This window comes from Mauremys reevesii, linkage group 9, assembly GCF_016161935.1.
Source record: "Mauremys reevesii isolate NIE-2019 linkage group 9, ASM1616193v1, whole genome shotgun sequence".
NCBI classification, from domain to species: Eukaryota; Metazoa; Chordata; order Testudines; family Geoemydidae; genus Mauremys; species Mauremys reevesii.
Window position 1 is genome coordinate 83,214,256 of NC_052631.1, and position 26,083 is coordinate 83,240,338.

The 26,083-nt window shown below is 37.3% G+C and overlaps 1 protein-coding gene across 4 annotated transcripts in view; it reads left to right on the forward strand.

Annotated features, from left to right (window-relative positions):
* LOC120372656 (ubiquitin carboxyl-terminal hydrolase 12-like) overlaps positions 1-25,651 on the forward strand; it is a 50,420-nt gene extending 24,769 nt beyond the window's left edge. The window contains exons 2-10 of one of the 4 annotated variants that reach the window (XM_039489955.1): positions 2,054-2,134; positions 7,295-7,508; positions 8,643-8,869; positions 10,220-10,296; positions 11,213-11,296; positions 13,573-13,770; positions 16,586-16,664; positions 19,972-20,036; positions 23,265-25,651. In XM_039489955.1, the coding sequence (XP_039345889.1) occupies positions 2,054-2,134; positions 7,295-7,508; positions 8,643-8,869; positions 10,220-10,296; positions 11,213-11,296; positions 13,573-13,770; positions 16,586-16,664; positions 19,972-19,989 (978 nt within the window). In that variant the 3' untranslated portion in view covers positions 19,990-20,036; positions 23,265-25,651. The remainder of the gene's footprint in view (positions 1-2,053; positions 2,135-7,294; positions 7,509-8,642; positions 8,870-10,219; positions 10,297-11,212; positions 11,297-13,572; positions 13,771-16,585; positions 16,665-19,971; positions 20,037-23,264) is intronic. The other 3 variants (XM_039489957.1, XM_039489954.1, XM_039489956.1) reach the window with 3 other exon arrangements.
* The last annotated feature ends 432 nt before the right edge of the window (positions 25,652-26,083 follow it).

Sequence of the window (26,083 nt, forward strand, 5' to 3'; positions counted from 1 at the left end):
TTTAGTTTATTATTGTTCATCACGTATCAAAAACTTAAAGGAAGTGCAAAATAGCCAAATGACTATTTCTGCTGGAACATCACCTTTTGCATTTGCTAATTTTTTATGATTTTCAACTATGCAAATGTCAGAGTTCATTAATACAGTTTTTTACTTAATATTTTAATTTTCACTTTCAGTTACATTTATTTAAAAAAGCTGGAACTGCATTGAAAAGATTTTGAGATTATTAAAAGGACTCAAAGCATGTCTAAGCATCTTTAGATTAAAAAAAAATAGCTATAGAAAAGCACTTGTCATTAGTGATTCAGATGCCTTAAAATGCTGTTTGAGCTATAAATAGGATGCTAACAGAAGACTTGAAATTGGAACCTGGCAACTGACAGGCACAGTTCTAGATTATTCAGCAGTCTTCACATACATTTTCATGGGTAGTGTCTTCTGGTAATCCACTTTCTCGTGTAGTGTGACTTCCTCAGTGGATGATTCAGGGAGACACATTGTTCCTTTCCTGTAGCACACTCCTCCACTCAAAGATCTATTTTCTCTCATGGCACCCATCTTGCCTATCATTCTTCCTGCCCTTCAGTCTGTTTTCTTTAATCCATCTACACAGCAAATTTATTTTGAGTTCCTTGTTTATTTTTACAGCACATGCTCCACTAAATTTAAATGACCTTCCTGGATGACTGACTAATCTGAAATCTCCTTAGTGAATGTGGAAAAACTCTCTCTTTTTCTCTAGCAAATTTTTGTATAGATTCAAGTGCAAAAATCCCTCAGTTTTATCAGTAGTTTTGATGTTCACCCCAAGATAAAACAGTATCTTCTTTTAAATATAAACCCACAGTGGGGTATTATAAACTGGAGTTTTTAAGATGAAAGCATGATATCTTGATAATATGAAATGAATTTAAATGAAGTGTCCATACTGTGTTACTCTTTTAGGAGTTGTATAGCTAACTGCAAATAATGTTTTAGGTCCTATTCCTACAAGCAGGTCCATGCAGATACATTGAAGGATTGGTGGGAGGCAGGAAGAGGGAGCAATAAATTATATTTTTACACTCTTGAAATTCTCAAATGTTTTAAAATCATTTTTTCAAAATAATTTAAAATTTGTTGTTTTAACAAAGCAGCTGCAACTGTTTGATTTTAAAAAAAGACCAGTACTTCACTATTTTTACATACTTTTTTTTTCTATTTGTAATATCTTTGGAAATATTGAAAATGAGCTACATTTCTGGTTTAAATTTTAAAGTTTCTTTGATTTTTAAAATTAATGCTACAAGAGTTACATAAACCAAAAAAGATGTTGCTTTTCCATTGTCCAGCATTAATAAACTGTTTTTGTTCTTCACTGCCTTGCTCCCCAGCACCTCTGCTGGAAGCTTACTACGCTAGAGCTAGTTGCACCAACATTGCTAAGGTTGTGTTCTAGTTTTCAATTAGGTTCTAGAAATAATGTAGAATCAAACATTTGAACAAAAATGTGTCATGTTACCATGATGATTCCAGCCGTGCAAGCACACATCACTGTCTTGTAGATAACATTTCAATTAGTATGCAGGAGTCCAATAAATTCTCTGTAAAACTGTAAATTGTTGCAATTTAATTTTAGACTCACTAGAAGATTGTACAGCAAAATTCAGTATCTGTCTTCCATCAAGGTACATATTAACTTGCTTTACCATCCTTCTTTAAAATCTGAAATGCACAAATAGTCTAACATTGAATTAATTTTTGATGAAAGGGGACCTATTACATTAACAGCTAGGTCTGGTCCAGCTGTCTTATCCCGCAGCTTCTTAAGAATCATGGAAAGAGATTTTAAAAAATTGTATTAATTGAACCCTGAAATCTAAGCTACAGGCATTATTTTAAAGTATTACTTCACATCTACATTCACTTCCCCTTATGTATAATATAAAATGTTTTAATTCTCACTCTTTGTTTTACTAGAAATGGCATGAATATTAGATTTTTTTTGAGAGAGAGTTTTTTCCTAGTAGTCATATGTGAGATTTTGTTTTTGTTTCCCCCCTCCCCCCAGGGCGCCAATGCCTCTGCTTTGGAGAAAGAGATTGGTCCTGAACAGTTTCCTGTGAATGAACATTATTTTGGCTTGGTCAATGTGAGTGAATTTTCTTTACTATTTTTAAAATGCTGTTTTCTATTTCAATCCTCCTATTCTGAAATTGACAGGATTCTCTTTTAGAACCTTATACATGGGTTGTTCTGGCACAAAGTAGAAATCTATTTAAGCACTACATCCTGTAACATGCATGCTAAATTTTGTTTTTAACTAAAAGATTAATCGTAAAAGTTAACTGTAGTGAAATAGAAAATATTAATGACTACAAAATTCTGTGGGACATTCATTCTGGGGCACACTTTTAAATATAGGATCAGAGAAATTAAAGCTGGAAAAGCCCATTAGATCATAGGGTAGATAAAAGCAGGGTATGGTTGTCCAGCAGAGAAGATGTATCAAATATTAAACTGTTACTTGGGTGGGTCTTAGTCCCAAAGGCTCAAACCAAAAAAAGCTGTTTGCTTTTCAAATCCCATGTTTTTCATATGGGCTTAGAGGGGACAGTCCTGTTTGAGGAAGGATCAGAGAATACAGAAAAATACCAGCTAAGTCAATTCTCTTTGTGTAGAAATGAACGTTTTTTCAGGCTTGAATCAGCACGAGAGCTCCTGTTTAAAACAACTGTTTGCCATAACTTCAGTCTTAGTTTTCGTGTTTACAGTATGATTAAGACCTCTAAGGCCATAAAAATTGCCTAATTTGCAATGTTATAACTAAATTAAGGATTGTGAAAAGAATGCAACATTATTCTATCACTTATGTTTAGGATGTCAGATTAATGCTTCTGGATAAGGAAGGTGAATGTAACATTCAATCTATCACACTCTTTTATTAATAATATGATGTAAAAAAGTGAAATGTTTACAGTTATCACAGGACATAGTTCATTTTTCATGTGAAAAATATAGCTCTGGTTAACTTCATTCACAGTAAATTAAACTTAGCTCTTCCTCCCTTAGTGGATCATTTAGACACACATTTTACCTCAGAACTGAAACAACCTAATATACTGAATAGTGCTAATATAGTTACTAAAGTATTGCTTGCCTACAGCTGCACATTGTGAACTCATTTGATTTAATCGATTTTTGCTTTGTCCGTAGCAGATCATGTTCTCAGTCACTCAGCAATCTAAATGCGCTGAATTATCTTCCTTAAGTGTTGTGTTAATGGCCATTCCAATACTTCTGAGATTTGTATCATAATGGGAAAATATGGAAGGCATGTTCTGTTGTAGCATATATACCGAAATGATAAATAGTTTGAAGAAGAAAAAATTGCCTTCTAAAAATAGAGAAAAATCCTTTTACCGCCCACATGCAATATTCAAAAGGACAAAATATGTCTAATATCTGTAGTTTGTTTCCTTTGATAATTTTTTTGCATTTTTACTTCTCTATCAAAAATTCATTCTCCACTACCTCATGTTTTCCTCTCCTGTTGGTCTTAGTCCTCTTGGTAAAGTGTGAAATCATCTGGAGCACCTAAAAAAGTTTGCAGAACAGTTTTTGACCTCTGCAGATTATAATCCTCTATTGTGAAACAGTAACATTTTCAATTTTAAGAGGTTTCAGTCCTCAAAGTGCAGTCTGATGGGAATTCTCTGTAGGGGGGTAATTTTAAAATTATTTTAAATTCAATTAAAATTAGTTAGCATTTTAGCTAAATATTTTGTTTTAAGCAGGATTTGTTAAACTGAAAATCATGTGTTTTGATTTTTTTTTTAAATTAGTTAAAAGTAATTTCATGTTATGTACTGGCCTGAATCCTCTAGTCATTTTTCGTGGCTATACAATGACATTTTCCCGTTCAGAAAACACAAACAAACAACTTTCCTGTTGCTGTGTGGGCTCCTATAGGGGAAATTGTAAAGAAGAAACAGTGAAACTAACTAGACAAAAAGCGGTTACACAACATGAATAAATGGAAAAGGATTTTTTTTAAATTGTGTAGTTAAATGTTATAATCGTAATGTTTATTTCAGAAAGTGGTCTCTGTAATACAAATGAGGGCAAGGTCAGTAGCTGGGTTCTTCAGTACATTTGGGGTGATATCTTGGCCATCTTGAAGTCAGTAGAAGTTTTGCTATGGATTTCAATGAGGCCAGGACTTTACTGTTGGTGTTTTTACTACTTTCGTCTTGAGATTCTAATACAAGATCTTTGAGGAATGTGCTTTCTTGTGTTTGTAAAGTACCTACCACACTTTTGGATGCAACATAGTTTAATCGCGCCAGAGTTGTATATGCAGGACCTATTAATTCCACATATTGTGATCTGATTCCTCTGTGTGTACCATCAAAAACCACATTGATCTTTTTGCTGCCATATCACAGTGTAAACTCACTAACCCAGAAATTAGCAAGGCTGAAAGAACTGGAGGTTAGTAATGGACAGCAATTCCTCTATTAACCTCCTGTTCTTTCAGTATTGCTTGTTTCTAGGATTCTGCCTCCCATTAAATATGTTTTGGGGATTTCCCCCCCAAATATGTGAGCTAGTATTCTCCCAAAAGATTTTCATTTTTCTTTTCTGCTAGTGTTTCCAATCTTTCCAGGTCCTCTTGCATTATTTCTCTGCCATCATTGGTGGTGTCAACACTTGCCAATTTTGTATCATCTACAGATTTAGTGAATGTGCTGGTTATTCAGTCTTATAGGTTATTATTAAAGAGCTGGACTAAGAATAAACATAAATTAAATGTTTGTTCAGCTTGTATATTTATTTTGATCATGTAGCTAACAATTTTGAACCATTGTTCTTCGTTTCACGTACCGTGTAAAGTGATGTTACTGCAACTATAAGGATGACAAGGCTGTAACCTTTTGAGCTGCATGAATTAAATTTTAATTTTATATTTCTCTCAACCAGAAAATTGACTATTAACTTGCAATTGTTCTGCTACAGTAATTTACAAAATTCTGCTGTATGCTGTAGCCATATTCCCAGAGTACCACTTAATATGATTATCAGTATTCTACAGTTGGTTTATTTGTATGTTAATTATGGTTGTTTAAAATATTTCACCCAGAATGCTCTTGAGATGCAGAGCTCATTTACAAGAAAAATTCTCAGGACAGGCAGACCTGAAATCATTGTTTGTTTGGCTTTTTTGAGTAACAATGTTATACAATCCAATCATTATAAAATAAATTGTGCAGATTACTATAAACAGAAGGAACCATACCACCAAAAATGAACTATTTCATGTCATTGTATAAAAGCATCTAACTTTTCAGTGTTTCTCCTTGTTAAGCAATCTGGGACACATCGCCTCTAGACATTACATACCATCAGCCTGTCCTCTAATGACACAGCCTTCAGATATGGCAGATGTAAAACAGCTGCTCCTTGATATCGCTGCATCATGTGTTTTTGCTAATATTTCATTGTAAACAGGAAATACTTAATGTGTTACTTGTTGTCTCAAAAGGCATATTGGTATCTGACACAGGCAAACATAAAATCTGAATCCACCTATTATGACCTTGTTACAATACTGTAATAGAACTGACCTGAAGGGATACAGTGATGCTACCAGTTACCATCCTGTCATTTTGCTCCTTGTCTCCATGTTATGGTCTTGGATCTCTCAGTAGCACCTCTTCACATCAGTGACTGCAGCTTCAGTCCTGTGCAGGACTAATAACCATGCTGTCACTCACTAGGTTTACCTGCCTATGACAAACCCTGGAATAGCCTTTTCTTAGCAGACATTCACTGTATTATCCTCTATACACATAGCCCTCCCCTCAATAAATTAACTATGGTGGTTGCTTGTGTAAATAAAATAGAATTTTAATACTAACTAAATTACCACACAAAAAAAAACTTGCAGTTAAGATAACAAATGCTTTGATCCAGATCCTTGATAAGTTTGGTAAAGGTATTATATTAACATAGTTACATAAGAAATGAGAGAAAGCAATACTACTTCAGCACCTATAATGGAGAATCTGTTCCACCCAGCTGCTCTTCTTGTCAGTCATGCCACCTTTAAATTGATGTGTTTTAAGGTCCAGATAAAACTCCGCTACTATTAGTTCAATCCCCTGAAATATAGGCTAATCTTTTGATCTTTAGTTCTGATAATCAATGCTAACATTTCCCATTTGATCCACAGCACATACTGATTATTCATTAATATGTACCATTCTTGATCCTTGTTTTCTAAAAAAGTGTAAGATACTTGGCCCAATTTACCCAGATACTGTAATTCTGGTCTATTTTAGAGAGGGTCTTTGATAAAGAATTGTGGTAATTGAAACTTTGTTTGAGAAAATTTACTTACACACTATCTGGGCTTCCAAGATTGAAAGCGGTTCAATCTAATGTTTACTTTTAGTTTCTCCCATCCGATGGGAATTATGGCCAAGATTTTAAACATGGCTAGTGACTCTGTTGACTTAGTTTTTGCATGTCCAAATTGAGCCACTTTGGAGAGGCCTCTGAAAATCATGGTTTATCAAGTTCTGTCCCAAAAGTCACTTTTAAAAATATCTTGACTGATGAACCTTTGTATGTTTTTCATTTAAAACTCTTCAGTGGTTGTAAAGAATGCAAATTCAGTAAGTGTCCTTCCAGTGTTTTCTTTTACTTTTAAGATGTTCCTAGAACTATGAATGTTCCTCACTATAACTATTGAGGATACCTACTCATAACAGTTAAAGTTTTTTAAAAGGCCCATGGTAACATCTTCCATAAAAATAGGCTTCCTCTCTAGTTAACATATGGATATTTAATTAGTCATTAGTCTGTTGCTTTGCCAGAATTACAAATGTCAGTTCTCAATACCTTCGCAATAAGTGATTGCTCAGAACACCAAAATTTGGATGGGTCTATCGTGCTAAAAATCTTATGCAGAAAACCTTCCTTAATTATATAACTTTAGATAAATTTTTAAAAATCTCATTTTTCACACTGTGTTTTTACAGTTTGCTCTGTTCAGACAAAGAAATTGTCATGATCTGTCGTTCACATTTTGATTCTTGTGCTGTTGTGATTTAGGTTTCCAGCATTTCAGATGGAATGTCTCCATTAGAAAAGTAGTCATGGAGTTTTTTAATTTCATAAAAATATTTCTCTACATATTAGTTTTTGTACTCCTCTGTTTGTCCTTAGCTTCCTCAGTCTCTCTTTGTTGGTTTCTTTTTAACAGATGTAATAATGTTAAATATGTGTCTTGTTCTGTTTTAACCAGTTTGGCAATACCTGCTACTGCAACTCAGTTCTACAGGCACTTTATTTTTGTCGCCCGTTTCGGGAAAAAGTTTTGGCATACAAGGTCCAGCCCCGGAAGAAGGAAAGCCTCCTTACGTGCCTCTCCGATCTCTTTAACAGCATTGCCACACAAAAGAAGAAGGTGGGGGTCATCCCACCTAAGAAATTTATTTCCCGGTTGAGGAAAGAAAATGGTAAATGAATAACTGAAGTACCTGATCAAATTTCAATATTAGGATATTAGGCTGCGCATTTTTAAGTAACCCGACCTCTTTTCAAGTGTATCTAGTGACTGACATTTGGCAAGGTTTACTAACTGGGTTTTAAAAGGTTCATGCCCCAATTTATGTGGTACAGATTTTCACCGCTTGTGTAGTATGAAGCGTGTGTAGATGGTCCCTGTAAAGTATCTTTATTTAAGGTGGGTTTTCCATCTGGTTTAGTGATCCCTCCTGATGTCGGCCAATCACACAGAGGGTAGGGAGCCCAGAGCTTTGGATGCCCTGGCTATGCTGTGCTAGTATAATGCCAGTATAGAGGTCTGTAACAAGCCATTACAACTTAAAGCATCACTAGCAATGATTTAAATTGTACCATGAACTGAGTACATGCATAGTTAGGGCCAGATTAGGGAAGCTCAGATGTGGCTTAAAGTCACTCTCACCCTCTCTTTCTCTCCTGTACTCAGGGCAAGAAAAAAGTAACAGGTAATCAGTTTCTTTCTTTGTATTGGGAATCCAGTGGTTATTTCCCAGGACTAGTTGTGAAGAACCTTTGTGCATGTTATCTTTTCAAGCCCAATCAGAGATTGTAAATTATCATTGATTTACTGTTATAGGATTTTTTTCATTTTCCTCTTGAGGTAAGATATTGGCCTTCATGTACCAGCGGGCCCTTGCAGCACATCTAAACTTACTCATCTTACCCTTATTCCCCAAAAGAATCAACGGAAGCCAATTTTACATGTTTGCCAGGCCAGCCTCCCTTAACTTAAGGAGCGTAACTAATTTTTAGAAGGCTGCCTTCCTCCTGGGAGCCAAGAAGTAGGAGAGCGCGTAACCTGAAGTCTATAACAACTGTTGCTAGAACTACATAATTACAGCTCTGTTTCATATAGCATCTTTGACAGTGTATACTGACATGATTTAGAGAGTTAAATATTGTTAACGAATAGCAGTGGCTAAAAGAATTTAAAAATTATAGAAGAGAGAAAAGAATGTGCAGTGCTTCACTGAAGCAGAGTGGCCTTATAAAGTTTGTGCTTTAACGATGGCATTGTTGATGTTATGCTCTTTCATTCTTCCCAATCTTTTCTGTTTCCTTTCCAGAGTTATTTGATAATTATATGCAGCAAGATGCACATGAATTCCTAAACTACCTACTAAACACTATTGCTGACTTACTACAAGAAGAGAAAAAACAGGAGAAACAGAATGGCAAACTCCAGAATGGCAGCATTGAGAGTGAGGAAGGAGACAAGACTGATCTGACATGGGTCCATGAAATCTTCCAGGGAACACTAACCAACGAAACCAGATGTCTTAACTGTGAAGCTGTATGTTGAAAAACAAAACACCTCTTTAGTTGATTTTCAAAGGCACTGGACCATTTTCCCTAATTCTAAACAAAATTTTTCATTTATTAGGGTAGATGAAATTGAACATTTTCTGATTAAAAATTGAACCTAACCTATTTTATGGCTGTATCAGCTGTCCATTCAAACTAGTACTCATTAAGGTATGTTTCTTAGTAAAAGCGCAGTGTCCTTTCCTTCCCCCTCCCCATTTCCACCAAAGCAGTTTGCACCTGGCTGATAGGAGCCACCTTTTTGTCCTGTTGTAATTTCTCGTGACAGTCGTAGTGTATGTTGTGTTTCCACAAGAGTTACCATTTACTTACAGTGCTAAATTTGCAGTGGTGGTGTAGCCATGTTTGTGTCAGGATGTTAAGGAGACAAGGTATGTGAGGTGATATCTTTTATTGGACCAACTTCAGCTGGTGAAAGAGACAAGCTTGTGAGCTACACAGATCTCTTCTTCAAGTCTGGGAAAGATCCTTCTGAATTTGTGTTTTAACCAAGTGTTTTCAAGTCAAAAGATTACGTTTCTTGTTAATCCATAATCACTGTGTGGGGAACAAAGGAAGGATCAGAAAGACTGAAACTGAAAGAACCACTTTTGGGCTGGGAATTTGTACTTAGCCATGTAATCATTGGTTTGACAGTATTTCAAACAAATGAAAGCCCTGTTGGGAGGAAAAGAAAAATTAGTATAATATTGGATAGCAACATTTTTTCAAATAGCTCCAAATACTAGTCAGCAGTTTAAATCTAAATTATTTTTATGCTTTAAAAGGGAACCTTCTAAAAATGGCACCAAATGGGGTTCTTTCTCAGGGATTTTAAGACTAAATGTGATTGGCTCACAAGTCAAAAGATGTTTTCCTAAAGGCCAGGCCTTATCACTCACCCCAGCATCTGAAAATCCAGCTCTTTCTGTCTCTTATATCCTTCCCAGTACTAAAGAGTCCGAAATATGGCAGATAATTGTATTGTTGTACGAAGTAGAATAGAATCCATTTAAAGCCTCTCTAGCCTTCTGAGTGCTTTCAGTGGTAAAAACTTGGTTTTGTCAGTAAAATAGGCAGATATGACTTGCAGGCACATGGGGAAGACATTGTACAAGGAGGTTCCTTTTTTACAGTCTCTTTTTGGACTATAACTACACGTCAGATTGTTTCAGTATTTCTCAAGTAGTGCAGGAAAGGGCCTCTTACTGCATTTATACATTTGTCAAATTCTAAAGCTTCCTACTTGGAATCACAACATCTGTACCATTTCAGGGACTTGAAGCAATTCTAAACCTGCCAGATTCCAAGCCGCAATGACGTATTTATTTTTTTTAAGGTTAGTAGCAAAGATGAGGACTTCCTGGACCTATCGGTTGATGTGGAACAAAATACATCAATTACGCATTGCCTAAGGTAAATGAAAAGGAATCTGGTTGGAAGAAACACATCTGCACATATTCTGAATGGAGAGGCTACTTTAGGTATTCAGTTGTGCAGCAGTTTAGGACCCAAGTTTACCGTAAACTAATGGATTCTGCTCAAAATCCTGTTATACAGAGAGTCTACCAAAACTGTAAGAATTATCCATTTAATTGTGTCTTCTAAGGCTGTTAATACTATATCATGTGTTCAGAGTTTTTCAAAACTAAGTATTCATGGTTGTTTTTTTTTTTCAAAACATTTTTACTTTGTCATCCTGCTGCTGCATTTTGCTGAAATGCTCCTGCTCTTCGTTAAAGAGTTCTTGAGCTTCTGAGGGCAGGCAACAGGACATTCTTGTTGAACAGCTCTCTGCTTTAGAATTCGCTCTCTGATAGCTTGTCAAAGCCCAAGCTTATCAACCCAGCACTATGCAAGATGCATTCATTGGACCTGGCTTTTTAATAGCTGATGATGAGTTAGGTGGGGTGGGGTGAGGTGATTATGTGCTTTTGTGGGCAAATTATGGCAAGTGTTAATGAGTTTTAATTTTTGTACATGTCCCCAAATATCACACAGTAGGTGTGAACTAGATAATTGGACAACCAAAACCATGCCAGCCTATATTGCTGTGTGGTCTACCCCTTGGTTTGACTACTGATCAGATACTGGCCAGTTCATGTTCTGAAGGGAGCCATATCCAAATTTCCTCAGCTAGAATTTTAGATCCCACAACATGGGACTGGGATAAGTTAAAACCAGTGGTTGGGAGATATTCTTGTTTGAGAAAAATCCTCATCTGTGGTATATTTCTTTTCTGTGATAGCAGATAGTGATAGGATAGTAAAATAAGTAGAGGGTGTGACTAAGGTTCCCACATAATTCATTTTTTTGCTCTCAACTTCCACAGGGGGTTCAGTAATACTGAGACTTTATGCAGTGAATATAAATACTACTGTGAGCAGTGTCGCAGTAAACAGGAAGCACAGAAGAGGTAAGGTTAGGATATGCTGGAAAATGTTAATGTTCTCTCTTGGCGGGAACAGATGTTAGTGTAAATTGTAGGGCTGTTGATTAATCACAGTTAACTCACATGATTAACTCAAAAAATTATATCACAATTGCACCTTTAAACAATAGAATACCAATTGAAATGTATTAAATATTTTTGGATGTTTTTCTACATTTTCAAGTATATTAATTTCTATTACCATACAGAATACAAAGTGTACAGCACTCACTTTATATTATTTTGATTACAATTATTTGCACTGTAAAAATGATAAAAGAAATAGTATTTTTCAATTCATCTCATACAAGTACTGAAGTGCAATCTCTTTATGGTGAAAGTGTAACTTACAAATGTAGATTTTTTTTTGTTACATAACTGCACTCAAAAACAAAACAATGTAAAACTTTAGAGCCTGCAGATCCACTCAAGTCCTACTTCTTGTTCAGCCAATCGCTTAAAACAAAAAAAAGTTGGTTTACATTTGTGGGAGATACTGCTGCCTGCTTCTTATTTACAGCATCAGCTGAAGGTCAGAACAGGTGTTTGCATGGCACTTTTGTAGCAGGTGTTGCAAGGTATTTATGTGCCAGATATACTAAACTTCCGTATGCCCCTTCCTGCTTTGGCCACCATTCCAGAGGACATGCTTCCATGCTGATGATGCTCATTTAAAAAAAAATACGTTCATTAAATTTGTGACAGCTCCTTGGGGGAGAATTGTATGTCTCCTGTTTTGTTTATCCTCATTCTGCCATATATTTCATGTTATAGCAGTCTTGGATGATGACCCAGCACATGTACATTTTGCAAAGAAGATACTAATGTGAGATTTCTAAAAATAGCTACAGCATTCGATCCAAAGTTTAAGAATCTGAAGTGTCATACAAAATCTGAGAGGGACGAAGTGAGGAGCATGCCTTCAGAAGTCTTAAAAGAACAACACTCAGATGCGGAAACTACAGAACACAAACCACCAAAGAAGAAAATCAACCTTCTGCTGGTGGCATCTGACTCAGATGATGAAAATGAACATGCATCAGTCCGCTCTGCTTTGGATCGTTATCGAGCAGAACCCGTTATCAGCATGGACACGTCCTCTGGAATCATGGTTGAAGTATGAAGGGGCATATGAATCTTTAGCGCATCTGGCATGTAAATGTCTTGTGATGCTGGCTATAACAGTGCCATGCGAATGCCTGTTCTCACTTACAAGTGACATTGTAAACAAGAAGCAGACAGCATTATCTCCTGCAAATTGTAACCAAACTTGTTTGTCTGAGCGATTGGCTGAAGTAGGACTGAGTGGACTTGCAGGCTGTAAAGTTTTACATTGTTTTATTTTTGAATGCAGTTATTTTTTGTACATAATTCTACATTTGTAGGCTCAACTTTCATGATAAAAAGATTGCACTACAGTACTTGTATTAGATGAATTGAAAAATACAGTTTCTTTTGTTTTTTACAGTGCAAATATTTGTAATAAAAAATAAATGTAAAGTGAACACTGTACACTTTGTATTGTGTTGTAATTGAAATAATATATTTAAAAATGTAGAAAATATCTAAAAATATTTAAATAAATAGTATTCTATTATTGTTTAGCAGCGCAATTAATCACAATTTTTTAATAGTGTGATTGTGGTTTTTTTAATTGCTTGTCTGCCCTAGTAAATTTACAGTATTAATCCAATCACAGTTTTTTGAAACAACAAAATAACTGACATTCGAGGTAGGGAAATGTGAGGGGAAAATATAAATTCGGAGCAGCTTCTACAGTGAGAGGAGCCCCGAAAAGGTCAGTTTCACATTCCTCCCCTAAAGAACTACCAGACATCACTCCTTTTTCCCTGTTAGTTGTAATCAGTTTGATGCTTCCAGAACATTTTTCCCTTCAGCCACAGATGATGCAGAAAATCTATTTTTCTCATTTCTTAGTTAATAGAAGCCAGTCCAGAAGGACAGAGGTTTATTCCATCTTTCACTTTCCCTGATATGATGAAAGACGATTGGTTCAGTGTAGGCAAGCAGCTGTCTTGCATGTGGATGTCAGTTGTGCTATAAATCTTTCCCACTTGTACCAAAATGCTCGTATAAAAAGCAGCTCTTCACAGATCATCTTCATTAAAACCGAATTTCAGATTAAACTTTTTTTTAATCATTTAAACACACATTCTAATTATTTTCTTTTAAAAGGTTTATCTAATGTAAGGGGTATTTTCTAATGTGATGTTTTATGTTTAATATATTTTATGGTCCAGAATGAGAGTGAAGAAGTTGCCCATGATTCTAGCTCTGCACTTAAAAAGGTTCAAATACATGGACCAGCTGCATCGATACACCAAACTCTCCTACCGTGTAGTCTTTCCCTTGGAGCTTCGGCTCTTTAATACTTCAGGAGATGCTACAAACCCTGACAGAATGTATGACCTTGTGGCTGTAGTTGTTCACTGCGGCAGGTATGTCTCCAATGCTTTCTGAGTTTTACATGAGTTTCCAAGAAAATTAACTCACTTGGTCATTCATGTACATTTGAATACCACTGCAGCAACTGACAATGTAGAACAATCTCAGCAACATCTAAGCTAATCAACTCAAAAAATAAAAAAGGTTTTTACATGTTTTTACATTTAAACATGTTTTTGAAAATATTTTCAGCCTATTTTTCTATTCAGTGTGCACAGTCTCAGCCTTGCTCTTTTTATATAGCTTGCTAAAGCTTGCAGGAAAGCTAAATGAAATAAAGCAATTCTTGGAAAAACGAAGTTCTCAAAATAGAATCAGTTTGTATGTTGCCACTTGCTAGATCAGGGGTAGGCAACCCATGGCACAAGTGCCGAAGGCGGCACGCGAGCTGATTTTCAGTGGCATTCACACTGCCCGGGTCCTGGCCACTGGTCTGGGGGGCTCTGCATTTTAATTTAATTTTAAATGAAGCTTCTTAAACATTTTAAAAACCCTATTTACTTTACATACAACAATAGTTTAGTTATATATTATAGACTTATAGAAAGAGACCTTCTAAAAACATTAAAATGTATTACTGGCACGCAAGACCTTAAATGAGAGTGAATAAATGAAGACTTGGCACACCACTTCTGAAAGACTTGGCACACCGACCCCTGTGCTAGATCATTAAATTTTTTTTAAAAAGGCTGGTGCCACCAAGTGGTTACATTGCGTACTGCTTTTTAAATTAGCTGCACAGTTTTGATCCAACACGATTAAAACTTAATTAAAGTAATAGAAAAACATATATTTCGTTTAAAAAACTTGATGCAAATAGAAAGGCCATTGCAAACACTGCATTATGTAAGAAAAGATCAAATGTTATTCACAGAAGTAAAAAATGGGGAATGTTTATACTATGTTGAGACTGTGCTAGCATAGGATAGCCCTGTAGAGTGTAGACAGCCTACAGCAACAGAAGAGGTTTTTCTGTTGGTGTAGGGACACCTCTGCGAACAAAGCTAGCTACGTTAAAAAAAGACCATTCGGGTCAACATAGCTGTGTGTATGCTGGCGGTTAGATCAGTATAGATATGTCGGTTGAGGTATCGTTTTTTACAACCCTGAAGCTATGCTGATATTACGCTTCAGATTAGACGAGGCTTTAGGATGGGATGGTCGGGAGTTATTTGTTCTTTGGTTTTTCTGGAGTGGGGGGTAAATGTCAAAGTAGTTGGAAATCTAGCATAAGGTCTATAGAATATTTCCAAAGTATCAGTGTTGAAATTAGAGAGCCAACAAAACCAATGCATGCCGGTGTCTGTTGAATTTATTTACGCTGTCTATGCTGTACATGTTTCTGATATTGTGATATAGTTCTGAAACACGTTTTCATACAACATACTGATGTTGCAAAAGAAAGGATCCTATCCAAACTTCCTCTTGTGAGTTTGCAGGGCTGGATCCTAAGTTTGCTATCTGAGACACACATTCCAATTAGCATAAATATAGCTTTCAGTAATGACATATAGAAATGGCGGTTAGTGTGACTTTGTCTTATTGAAGGGGTCAGCAGTTGTGCTCTAGAGCTGCTGTTTTGTAAACACTGGCTTTTTTAGGAGTTCCACAGCTCTGTCGTAAACTTGTATCATGCTGGAACTTAACATATTAGCATAGACCAGGTACAAATTTATTTTCTAAATATTTTAGATCTTTAAAACATCTGTTTAAAATATTTTGCTTTGATAACTTCACTTTAATTTACGTATTCTAAACAAAAAAGGCTTCATTCTAAAGCAGAAATGGTTAATTCCAGTAAGTTTATAACACTGAATGGGGCTACAGAATCACTTTCCCCATACACAGTAAAGTCCTTAAAAAAAGCTGTTATTTTATGTTTGTGTTGTACAGATCCTAAATGAAACACAAAATAAAGCCAGAAAAAATGAGTTTAGTTTCTTGTTTTATCCTTAACTTGCTCCCTCACTGTCTGAGGTCAGCAGTTGGTGGCTTACCTAGTGCTAGTGTACATTATTACACCCCAAAAATTCTTTGTCCCAATCTACTTCCTTTGCAACCCTTACCCATCTGGTCTGGCTCTTGTCCCCTCTGCATTCGGATCTGGCAGCTTCCTCCTCCACACTTCCAACAGTAGAGTACTGAGAGCACACATGAGAGGGTCTCTCTGCACTCTGTTCTGGTGATAGTGCCACAACAGCGGGGAGCAGCAATTGCACAGAAAGGCTAGCTGAGTGGTGCCTGCAGCCCTGGTCTGAAGCATGCTCAGTACAGATGGAATCTTCAGAGAATGTAGCTGTCAAACTCTGACATGTCCCTATTGAGCAAGCACATACTAAGATGTTTTTTCTCCCAAAGGTTTGTAACTTGGCTGATTTGGGCATTTTTTCATGAGAATCACAAATGGCACATTCTTGTTACTAAATATCAAGTCCTTTCTCCAAAGCAGAGACCTGAAAACTTCTTACCCAAACCATTGTATGGATTTTTTAAATGTGGTCAGAACAACATATTTATTGCCCCAACCTCGTTCTCAAAAATGGCCGAACCATTTTTGCTGAAATTTCATTTTCTTTATTTTTAAGTAAATCTGAGGTAGATACCCAGCATGTTAAGGTTTGGCAAACTGTTACGGTTGGGCAAAGTTGTAGGCAATGGAAAATAAGGTCTTACACTGGAAAGTATTGGTGAACCTTAACTGTAGGTGGCACTATCAGCTCCACCTATAATAGCTTGAGTTATTTACAAATGTTTTGTTTTTCATATGTAAGCATCAGTGTAATAAATCTTTGACCTTTTTTCTGGCAGCGGTCCAAACCGTGGACATTATATCACCATAGTGAAGAGCCATGGCTTTTGGCTGCTGTTTGATGACGACATTGTAGAGGTAGGTATACAGATTGCTTTTATGTTGTGAAAACAGTATGGACAGCTATGTGCAGGGATCCTATTTCAGTATCTAGGAATTCACTGTGCATCCATGAAAGATTTGTAACAAAATCTGTGTACGGGGCATCCTCATCAAGTTCTGAGCAGATTTGTGTGTATATATAATTGATTTGTAGAACCGTGCTCAACAGAGGGGCTGCATTAATCACTTGGCAGAAGACTGAGGATCACATCTATTTGGTACAACCACAACTGTCCTGTTAAGAATGTAAAACACCAGGGTATTTTTTCCCACATCTCAGGCTCTCTCTTGAGACCAGTTTGCTTTCTTGAGTCAGTGGCTTGATCCTAAATATTTCTGATGGCTGTAGCTCAACACTAAATTCAACACCCTTTCATCTTCTTTTGTAGGTTAAGAGTAGGTAAAAGGAAGGATTCTTGATTTTTGCCACAGACAGGTAGCAAGAACTGTGGAAAGAGTTAGAATTAGAAAATCAGAGACTTGTGAGCACATGGTTCGTTAGATACTGAAGGTATCCATAGGATTTTTGATCTTTAGCAGAGTATTTTAGATATACTCTAGCTAAAATAAACTTATTTTGTACTCCACAAAATAGCTTGCCTATAAATGTTTTGAGTATGTATCTAAAACATATACACACACATGAACAGGTGGCAGCATTTTGTTGCATATCCCATTGAGCTATATTGTATAAAACATGAAGGTTTATCTCTTGGCCTTTTCTAGATCACTCCTTAAAATAAGTCCAAACTGATTAGTAATAGCAACAAGGTAATCCCTTTAAAAACATGTGTGGTTTTTAAAGAGGCCATAAAATAGCCATATTGTAATATATTCTTAGTCAATGTCTTCCATGTCATATTTGCTCATTTTATGGGCGAAAGCAAAATTTTCTCTGTCTGAAAACACTGATGGCAATTGTACTGAACCATGAGTAAGAACAGAATACAGTTTAATCTCTTGCATGTGTGCTGGCTTGGTCTAGATCAGTGGTTCTCAAACTAGGGCTGCCGCTTGTTCAGGGAAAGCCCCTAGCGGGCCGGGCCGCTTTGTTTACCTGCCGCGTCTGCGGGTTCGGCCGATTGCGGCTCCCACTGGCCGCGGTTTGCCTCTCCAGGCCAATGTGGGCTGCAGGAAGTGGCATGGGCTGAGTGACGTGCTGGCCTCCTTTCCTGCAGGCAAACCGCCGCCAGTGGGAGCCGCTATCGGCTGAACCCGCGGACGCGGCAGGTAAACAAACCGGCCCAGCCCGCCAGAGGCTTTCCCTGAACAAGCGGCGGCCCTAGTTTGAGAACCACTGATCTAGAAGAGACAGAGTAGATTTGTCTCCTACAAAGATGCCAGATTTTCATTCACTTTTCTTTTCTGAGTCATGCTTTAAAGTAACGTGAACTTTCCATAATCTCACTGATCTGAAAATAGTGTTGTCTGTGTGAGTTGTTTCTCTCTTGAATCTTCACTGTGCTCCTCAGGATTGGGAATCCAGAATGTAGCTCTTGTAAAGCTAGAGATTCACAGTTGAAAAATCCCCTGGCAAATGGGAAGCTTTTCCATATTAAGGGGAAGGGAGTGGCAGCTGCGGGGCAGGGGATTGTCATCAGTTTCTGCAGGATGAGTGTTTTCATTTAAAACAAGTTCCTATCCTGTATGTTCTGAAAACCACAGTTGAAAAATTAGGGGTGGAAATGTTTGGCATAAGTGAAGTCCAGGCACGAAAGTCCTGTTGAAGTCCAGCCCCATTGGGAAGAGTGTAGAATATGCCTACCAGGAAACTCCACTCAATGACTGTCTTTTATATCTGCTTCTAACTGGTAGGTGTCTGATAAACTTGAAGCTCCCCTCCCACCCTCCTCAGTCAGAAAAGCAATGTCTTTCCTGTCCATTCCCCACCTATGCCCTCCACCTCCAGATACAGCACCTCTGCCCTGAGTAATGTGTTTTTGGGAATCAGCCTGGCTACTGCAATGATTGGCAAGATGGGGTGACCTACACTGCAGGCTGTAGCAGGAACAGGGGCTGCAACTTTGCCCATCCTGTTTCCTTTTGTGAGTCCTCTGTTCCTGTAAATACCTTTGCTCCTTGCTGCTGCTGCTCTAGCTTGTCCAAGAAACTACACAGTGAAATTGAAATGATTGTCAGTTTCATTGCTTCCCCACAAGATTTTGATTAGCAGCTCTGAAACTGACCATTTTGGTTTGGTGTCATGTTGCTACTGCTTAGCATCACAGAGGGACTGCAGGAAACTCAGTACTTCATCAGGTCAAATTCAGAAAGATATGTTCACAATCATGAGGCATGAAAAAGTAATTTTTAAAAATAATGCTTAGATTCTGCAGACGCAGTAGGCATAGGCCTTATCATTTGCCAGGGGAAGTCCCTGCACACCAGGGACAAGCAGGCAAGTATACATTTCAAGCCCTGGAAATTTAACCTGCTAAGTATGAAACACATATAAAGTAAAGAAAGTTGTCTTCCTGAGTCTGCTAACAGATAATTCCAAAGCCTCTGTGCCTGCTTTGCCAAGTATTAAGAATGCAGAGGATAAATCTTTTTGTCTCTATTGGTTTCATAATGTAAGACTTCAGAAAGCTTTATAACCTTTTTGTTATAAATGCTATGATTTTTTGGATCTGAAATGTAAATTGGAAGCAATTTACTCTTCTTTTACTAGCCTCAAGATTTGCTAAATGCAATAAAAGTGAAGGAGTCTTGTTTCATTTTTGCTTGGGTGAAAGTTCAAGTTTCAAGTAAAATATCAGGTAAATGAAAGTTATTTAGGTAAAAGTGTATTATTACAGTATATGTGAAAACCTGTCAGATGTCAAATACCAAAGGCAAATGACTTCAAATAGAATAATAGACAAAGCCAAATTACTTGAGAGCAGTATGGGTAAATGCACTTTCCTATACTGTTAGCTTGCCAAGCTATCACATTGCCACTATGCTGCATCACTTTTGGTTGCTACAATCTGTATATGGAGTAGTGGGGAGAGTGTCTATTATCCACATTGGTTTCCCCAAATTATGAGGAAAGATAAAAAGGACGAATTTGTAGCTTAGCTAAATAGTTACTCAGGAGAGCAATAACTCTAACTATTATTTGAGGGTTGTAAATGCTGTGGAGGGAAAAGTATTGTTTCGGGTAGACCAGAAAATGATCAAAAGATAACTTAGGGTTCAGTAGCAAAGAAAAAAAATCCTTAATATCAGGTCAATTAAGCTGTAGAACAGTCTCCCAAAGAGAATTGGTGGAAACATCAACTGATTGTTACTTTAAAACTAGGCTGGACAAAACTCTTGAGTATATTGGTGGAAAACAATCCTGCTATGGAAGGGGGAGGAGACAAGGTAATCAAATAGTTATTTTCTGTCTCTAATCTGTTAATCTGTGAATGTGAATGTGGAAATGAGTTAGGATATATGGCTATGCTACCAAAGAATTTAAAAATAAGTGAATCCATAAGAATATTTCCAGGTTACATTCAAAATGCTAGATAGTGGAAATAGACTTGATTTCATGGTAAGTTGGTTGGTATTTAAATTAAATTAAACAGCAGAGAATATTTGCAGAGCTGCCAGATAATTATATTAAGTCTGTTGGTGAATATGCTTTTGTATTTTTTCTGTTAGAATGACTGATCTATCTCTCCTCAATATTCATATACAAGGCTTCCTGGGAAAAGAACTTTGGAAAAATATACACTTATTTGTCCCGTATATTTTTCCCCAGAACTTCAGAGCATTTTGAAATGCATGCATTTGAGGAATTTTGGATTTTCACACAACATAATGCATGTCTTGTTTCAAATCATATCCTTTGTAATTCCATTTTGTGTTTGTTGCATCTTTCTGGCAACTTACCAAGTGTGTGTTGCCCCAGGCTCATAGGTGGGTCAGGAAAAAGAAAAGTACTGGCCTAAACAAGCAGGTCCTGTACATTCTCTTCAAAATTGAGTGCACCCACAGGCAGCTTTCATTTTTATGACCAGTACTTTCACAGCAGACCACCAGAACATTGCTGAAGCTGCTGGATCTGCTCATGCATATAAACATACTAAGGAACATATTGGTGGTTCTTTGAGTATCACCTGTACAAATTTACACACTTAGTTCAGCCTGTGCACTCTGCATTTTCTTAACTGGAAACTTCTAGAAAGCTTTAGTGGTTGGGGCTGCAGGCAAGTTTCCTTCTGGTACTGATCGTTCAGCCTGAACATTAGCAGTGCTATCCTCTAGTTCCGGATGGATGTATAATTGGAGTCCCTTTAGATTTCTCCAGCTGCTTTTCTGTTTGCTGTATTTTAGGTTGTTACTGAACTCTCCTGCTTTTAATTATAGCTAGAATAGTGTAGTTGCTTCATTGCAGTTAATTTGTGTTAATTGTTTCTCTGTACTTGGTACCTCTTATTTTCATAGGATGGCTGGCAAGGTAACCAGCTTCAAATGATGCCAGTTGTAATGTGAAAATGTCCTTAAAAGTCCTGCATACGTAATACTGCCTATGTCCCACTGAGGTGCACATACTGAGAAATGCCTTTTGTGCTACCTTAATAAAAAATTAATTAATAATTGGAGATATACCAATCTCCTAGAACTGGAAGGGACCTTGAAAGGTCATTGAGTCCAGTCCCCTGCCTTCACTAGCAGGACCAATTTTTTGCCCCGATCCCTAAGTGGCCCCCTCAAGGATTGAACCCACAACCCTGGGTTTAGCAGGCCAGTACTCAAACCACTGAGCTATCCCTCCCCCCAAACCCTGAGGGCTCAAAAGGACCAGGAATCTCAGCTCTGGATACACCCTTAAAGCAATTCAGTATGATGTTTGAGTTGGCATTGAGCCTTTATTCCTTGCTTGATGCCATGTGGAAGTCTGAATCCCAAGAGACCCCTGATCTGATGAGGGAAATACTCCCTTTGGCGTACGTACTGTGATGTCTCAGTACCATTGCTCTCTCCCTCAGAACTGAGGTGTAGAGAAGGAAAAAAAGAAAAAGGCCACTGTTTTTGTCCTGAATATTTGACTCCATATGGATCTGTGAGCTCAGAACCAAGATGCTATCAATTCTGAGAGACTCCTTCATACCAAGGACTGTACCTCCTGCCTGTTCTGTACTAATAGCCATTTTGGTGTTGATGAGGTTCCTTAGACTTGTTGTAGCTTGGGGCCTTCCTCTGTGTTCAGGCAGAGAACGCTCCCTGTTTCCTCCACCCAAAGCAGGGTTTCTTTTTTGGACCAAGAATCTTGGTTTTGTGGTATTCCAAGGCCATCTTCGCTGCTGTGTGGGATAGTATTAAAGGTCACCCAGCAATTCTTTCATATGCTTAGTTTCTCTCTGGTTCCCAAATCTTCTATTTTGGGGGTGATAGAGGAGATTACAGCTTCAGTCACTCTAGACTGATTTCCTCTTGGCTCCCCACTTCAGGCCATCATCTTATCCTGGTGGATCGTATGACCTAATGGCGTTTTAAAATACTAAAGGAACCCGTTATCTGCTTAGCAACACAGGTCTTGAGCATTCATTCCAGTGTTTCAGTCTCTGTACTGGCTCCCCATTGACTGCAGAATTAAATTCAGTCTTACTGAATTAAATTCAGTTTGCAGAATTAAATTCAGCTCTTGCTGCCTGAGACTTCTCTTCCTGACGCTGACCCCTCAGGACAGCTGCATTCCACTGGAACAATGTAATTGTTGACCAGTAATGAGAAACAACTCATTCTCAGAAGATGGACCACGACCGTGGAACTCTCACCCGCAACAGATAATGACCATAGGCCTCACCGCTTTGAGACCAAAATGCAAAACTCATTTTTCTGGCTGTGCTTTCCTGCAATAATTTTCTCTCAATTTTAAATTGTGTACACAAGAAATTTATTCCTTTCTGTATTGAAAAGAAGCTATTTCCCTATCTAAATACTCATGAGGTTCTCAACATCACACTGGTCAGCATTGTACTAGATTCCAGGGAGAGCAAGCCCCATTTGTTGTATACTCTTACAGAGTTAATGTGAAAATAGTGACTGTGTGTTACATTATTGATAGGTGATCCTGATTAGTAACCGATAGTGCAGGAGTTCTGTTCATTTTTGAAGCCCCAATCATCTCTTGCGAGGTAGCAGTTCATTTAGACCGCCTGTTGAATTTACTAAAAATTTTGTGTGCACTCCTTATTATCCGTTGGAGATATTTTCCCATGTTAACAGCAGACTATTTTTCATCTGCATACAGGCTGCATGGCTTTGGTTAAGGGAAGGTGGCGACTCCAGTTGTTAGAGCTGAGGGTGAAATGTCAGCTAGAATTTTTAGAGCAGGCCTTCATAGAGCCCTTGTGTGTGCGCTGAAGCTTCACAGTGCACTATTTTTTTGATCTGATAGTCTTATAAATTTATCCTGATTTCATCTTCTCCAAATTAAGCAGTTTAATCTACTGAAGAAATGTTTGGTGTATTAATATTGGGTAGCTTTAGTCGACTTCTTCATCTAGTAAACTGGAAATAGTATGTCATTGAGGGAGGGTTTGTGTGCTCAGTGTTGGTTATTTTGAGTGGGTCTAATCTTAATGTCTTGTTGAATTGCAGAAAATTGATGCCCAGGCCATTGAAGAATTCTATGGGTTAACATCAGACATTTCCAAAAACTCAGAATCCGGATATATCCTCTTCTACCAGTCAAGAGACTAAAACTGAAATGATAAATATGTACAAATAAAAGAAAAAAGGGATCAAGGTTATGTCCCAAGGACATCAGTGACAGCAGAAACAATTCCTCATTGTTGCTGTAGGACCATGAGAGATCCAGCAGGGAGAAGAAAGGTTTACCTCTGCCATTTCTTGGAGGATGAGTGCTGACTTCCATAACAAGAAGAGCTTTTGCTCTGATTTTCTTTCTGGGGTTTTTTTTTTTTACATTGCTAGCTTCCAAAATCTGGGTTACCTCTACTTGAAACCTGGCTGCTTATTTGTTCAAGAACTGAAGAAAGGTTTTAAGAGTAACATTGTGGAATTCGTTACCATTCAGTGTCAGCCTGAGGCTAAACCTTGGAGTCTATCATCGTCGTTTTTCTGTATTTTAGCAGAATGATTTCAATATTCAGTGTCAGCTGAACATGTATTTTGAGATATGAGCAGCAGCCAGTTGCTGGATATTTTGGTGACTCAGACATGCGAAACAGTACAGTGCTAAAACATATTGGAAACGTCAAGTCTGTAATTTTTAAAAAGGTAGACTGAAAGCTATTTCTGCAGCATTATAAATTCCTCAGTATGTATCATCTTGGTTTTAGATAACACTAATAGCACTCTTTTTTGTATATTGTTAACTTCTACTATCCTATTCCCCCCTCCAGAAGATGTAATTTTCTTTCCACATTTAACCTAATCTGTTGTACTTTTTAATTTTTTAAGCAAAAGTTTGACTCTCAAAGCCACAATGCTGCAAATTCAAGGGGAGCAAAGAAGCAGTCGAGCTTTTAAAAGTGCATGTCTTGCAACCAATTGTTATAGAAAGTTTAAAGTTACAGTATTTCTTGGAGCTATTGCATAAGCCAAAAGTGCCCTCTTCTGAAACAGGATCTGTTCAGCATTTCATTCAGGATATAGTAAACAGATGCAGGACCATATCTGCCTATGATAATACCCAGAAGCAGCACTAATTGTGAAGAGTTAACCAAGGGAAGCATTATTTACATAACTAATCCAGTTGTTCGTAGTCTTTGAAATAAGAAATTTCCATTAAGGAAGAAAAACAAAAAACAAACAAAGGTTAACACACACTATCTTGCAAAGAGTTCCTCTTCATCTTGTTGGTTACATTAGTTTTGACATGTGAATCATTGCCCCTGAAAATGCTCTCTGATTTGATATGCCACTATAGGCCTTGCTTAACAGGGGGAAAGTATGTTAGTCTTATGAAGACTGAATTTAAGTAACTATCCATTACAAATGTATATAGTATAATCTCAAGGATAATTAGAAAGAAAAGATTAAGGGGATTTTATAAGGAATCTCTAAAACCCTTTATGTAATTTTCTTTTTGAAAAGTCCTGTTACAGTGCCAAAGCTTGTCATAGCTGGCTCTAAACCATGAGTGGAAATTGATATTTTCCTTTCTTCGTCTTGTTAAATAACACCAAAGCTGTCTTCTACCTTGTTGGTACAGCATTTCGTAGTACGCACTGGTGATTGTTATCTATGAGGACATTTAATTTATGCAATTCTGTGATTTGTACGGGATAAATAGAATCTTTTACCAAAATATTGTCCTCATGAAGACAACCCATCATATATATGCAGTCCTTTATGGTGGCTGTCTTCATTATCTGTTGTTCCCTTTCACAACTGGAAACCTCCTGTTAGCAATTAATTCCTTTCTTTAAAATGGAAATTAGTAAATATTAGCATATTACATTTGGGTATAAGTTCCATCCCCTCCCATCTCTCCTCCAGAAGAAAAAGTGTGGACAGTCAGTTCCTGATTTTTATTATGCAAAGTACTCTCATTTTCAGAGATTTAATCAGTAACTGTAAAACCTTGTCATCTTGTTGTTCCTCTTTGTGTGAAAATTGCTCTTGGTTAGCAGTCCTCTCCACTTGTTTGCAGGAAAACCCAGAGCCCCTGGATAGTGACACTAACAGAAATCTGTCATCAGTAGCTCTTGCAAAAAGAGAGCGCACTGAGTTTAAAAAACAAATCTAAACAGTAAACACAAAAAAGTGATGTAGAACACTATACATGTATTTTGTATATCTGGTGATACATTTTTACAAATAAAATACCTGATTTGAGAGAGAGAATATTGAAAGAATATATACTATAGATTAAAAGAAGAACTGTTAAAAGTGCACTTTTGCTACAGATTTATAAGGAAACTAAATGGGATTAAATTGGAAGAGAATGGTGTGATGTTACTTCTGTATAATTAATGACCCCACCTGTCTCCAATAAAGGTCATGTATGTTCACATGCACATGGCCCAAATGTTTTTTCTTGAATGGTGTGAATATCACTCGAAGATGAAAAATAAAAGTAATTGGTTAGTTTTGATGAGAGTGAACAAGGCCCCTTTTGTTTTTTGTTCTCTCCAAATTAATTTTCTGAGAATATTTATTGGTAACTAGTACCCATGAATCTCCAGCTTCCCCCAGTCCTTTAATTGTTAGACTTCATTCACATGGACTGTGGAAGGGATGGCTGTGGGAATGGAAGGGCTATGAAAGGAATCCTTTGTCTAAGGTGGACTCTGCAGGACATTGCTACTCAATACTAATGTATCTTGTGCCATACATGTGCTTTGAGCTTTATGGCCAAAGATGAAGTCTACCTTGAAGAGTTTGCCATCTACATGAGTTAACCTACTTCACTCAAAGGGAAAACTTGGTGAGTAAGAACTATTCACATA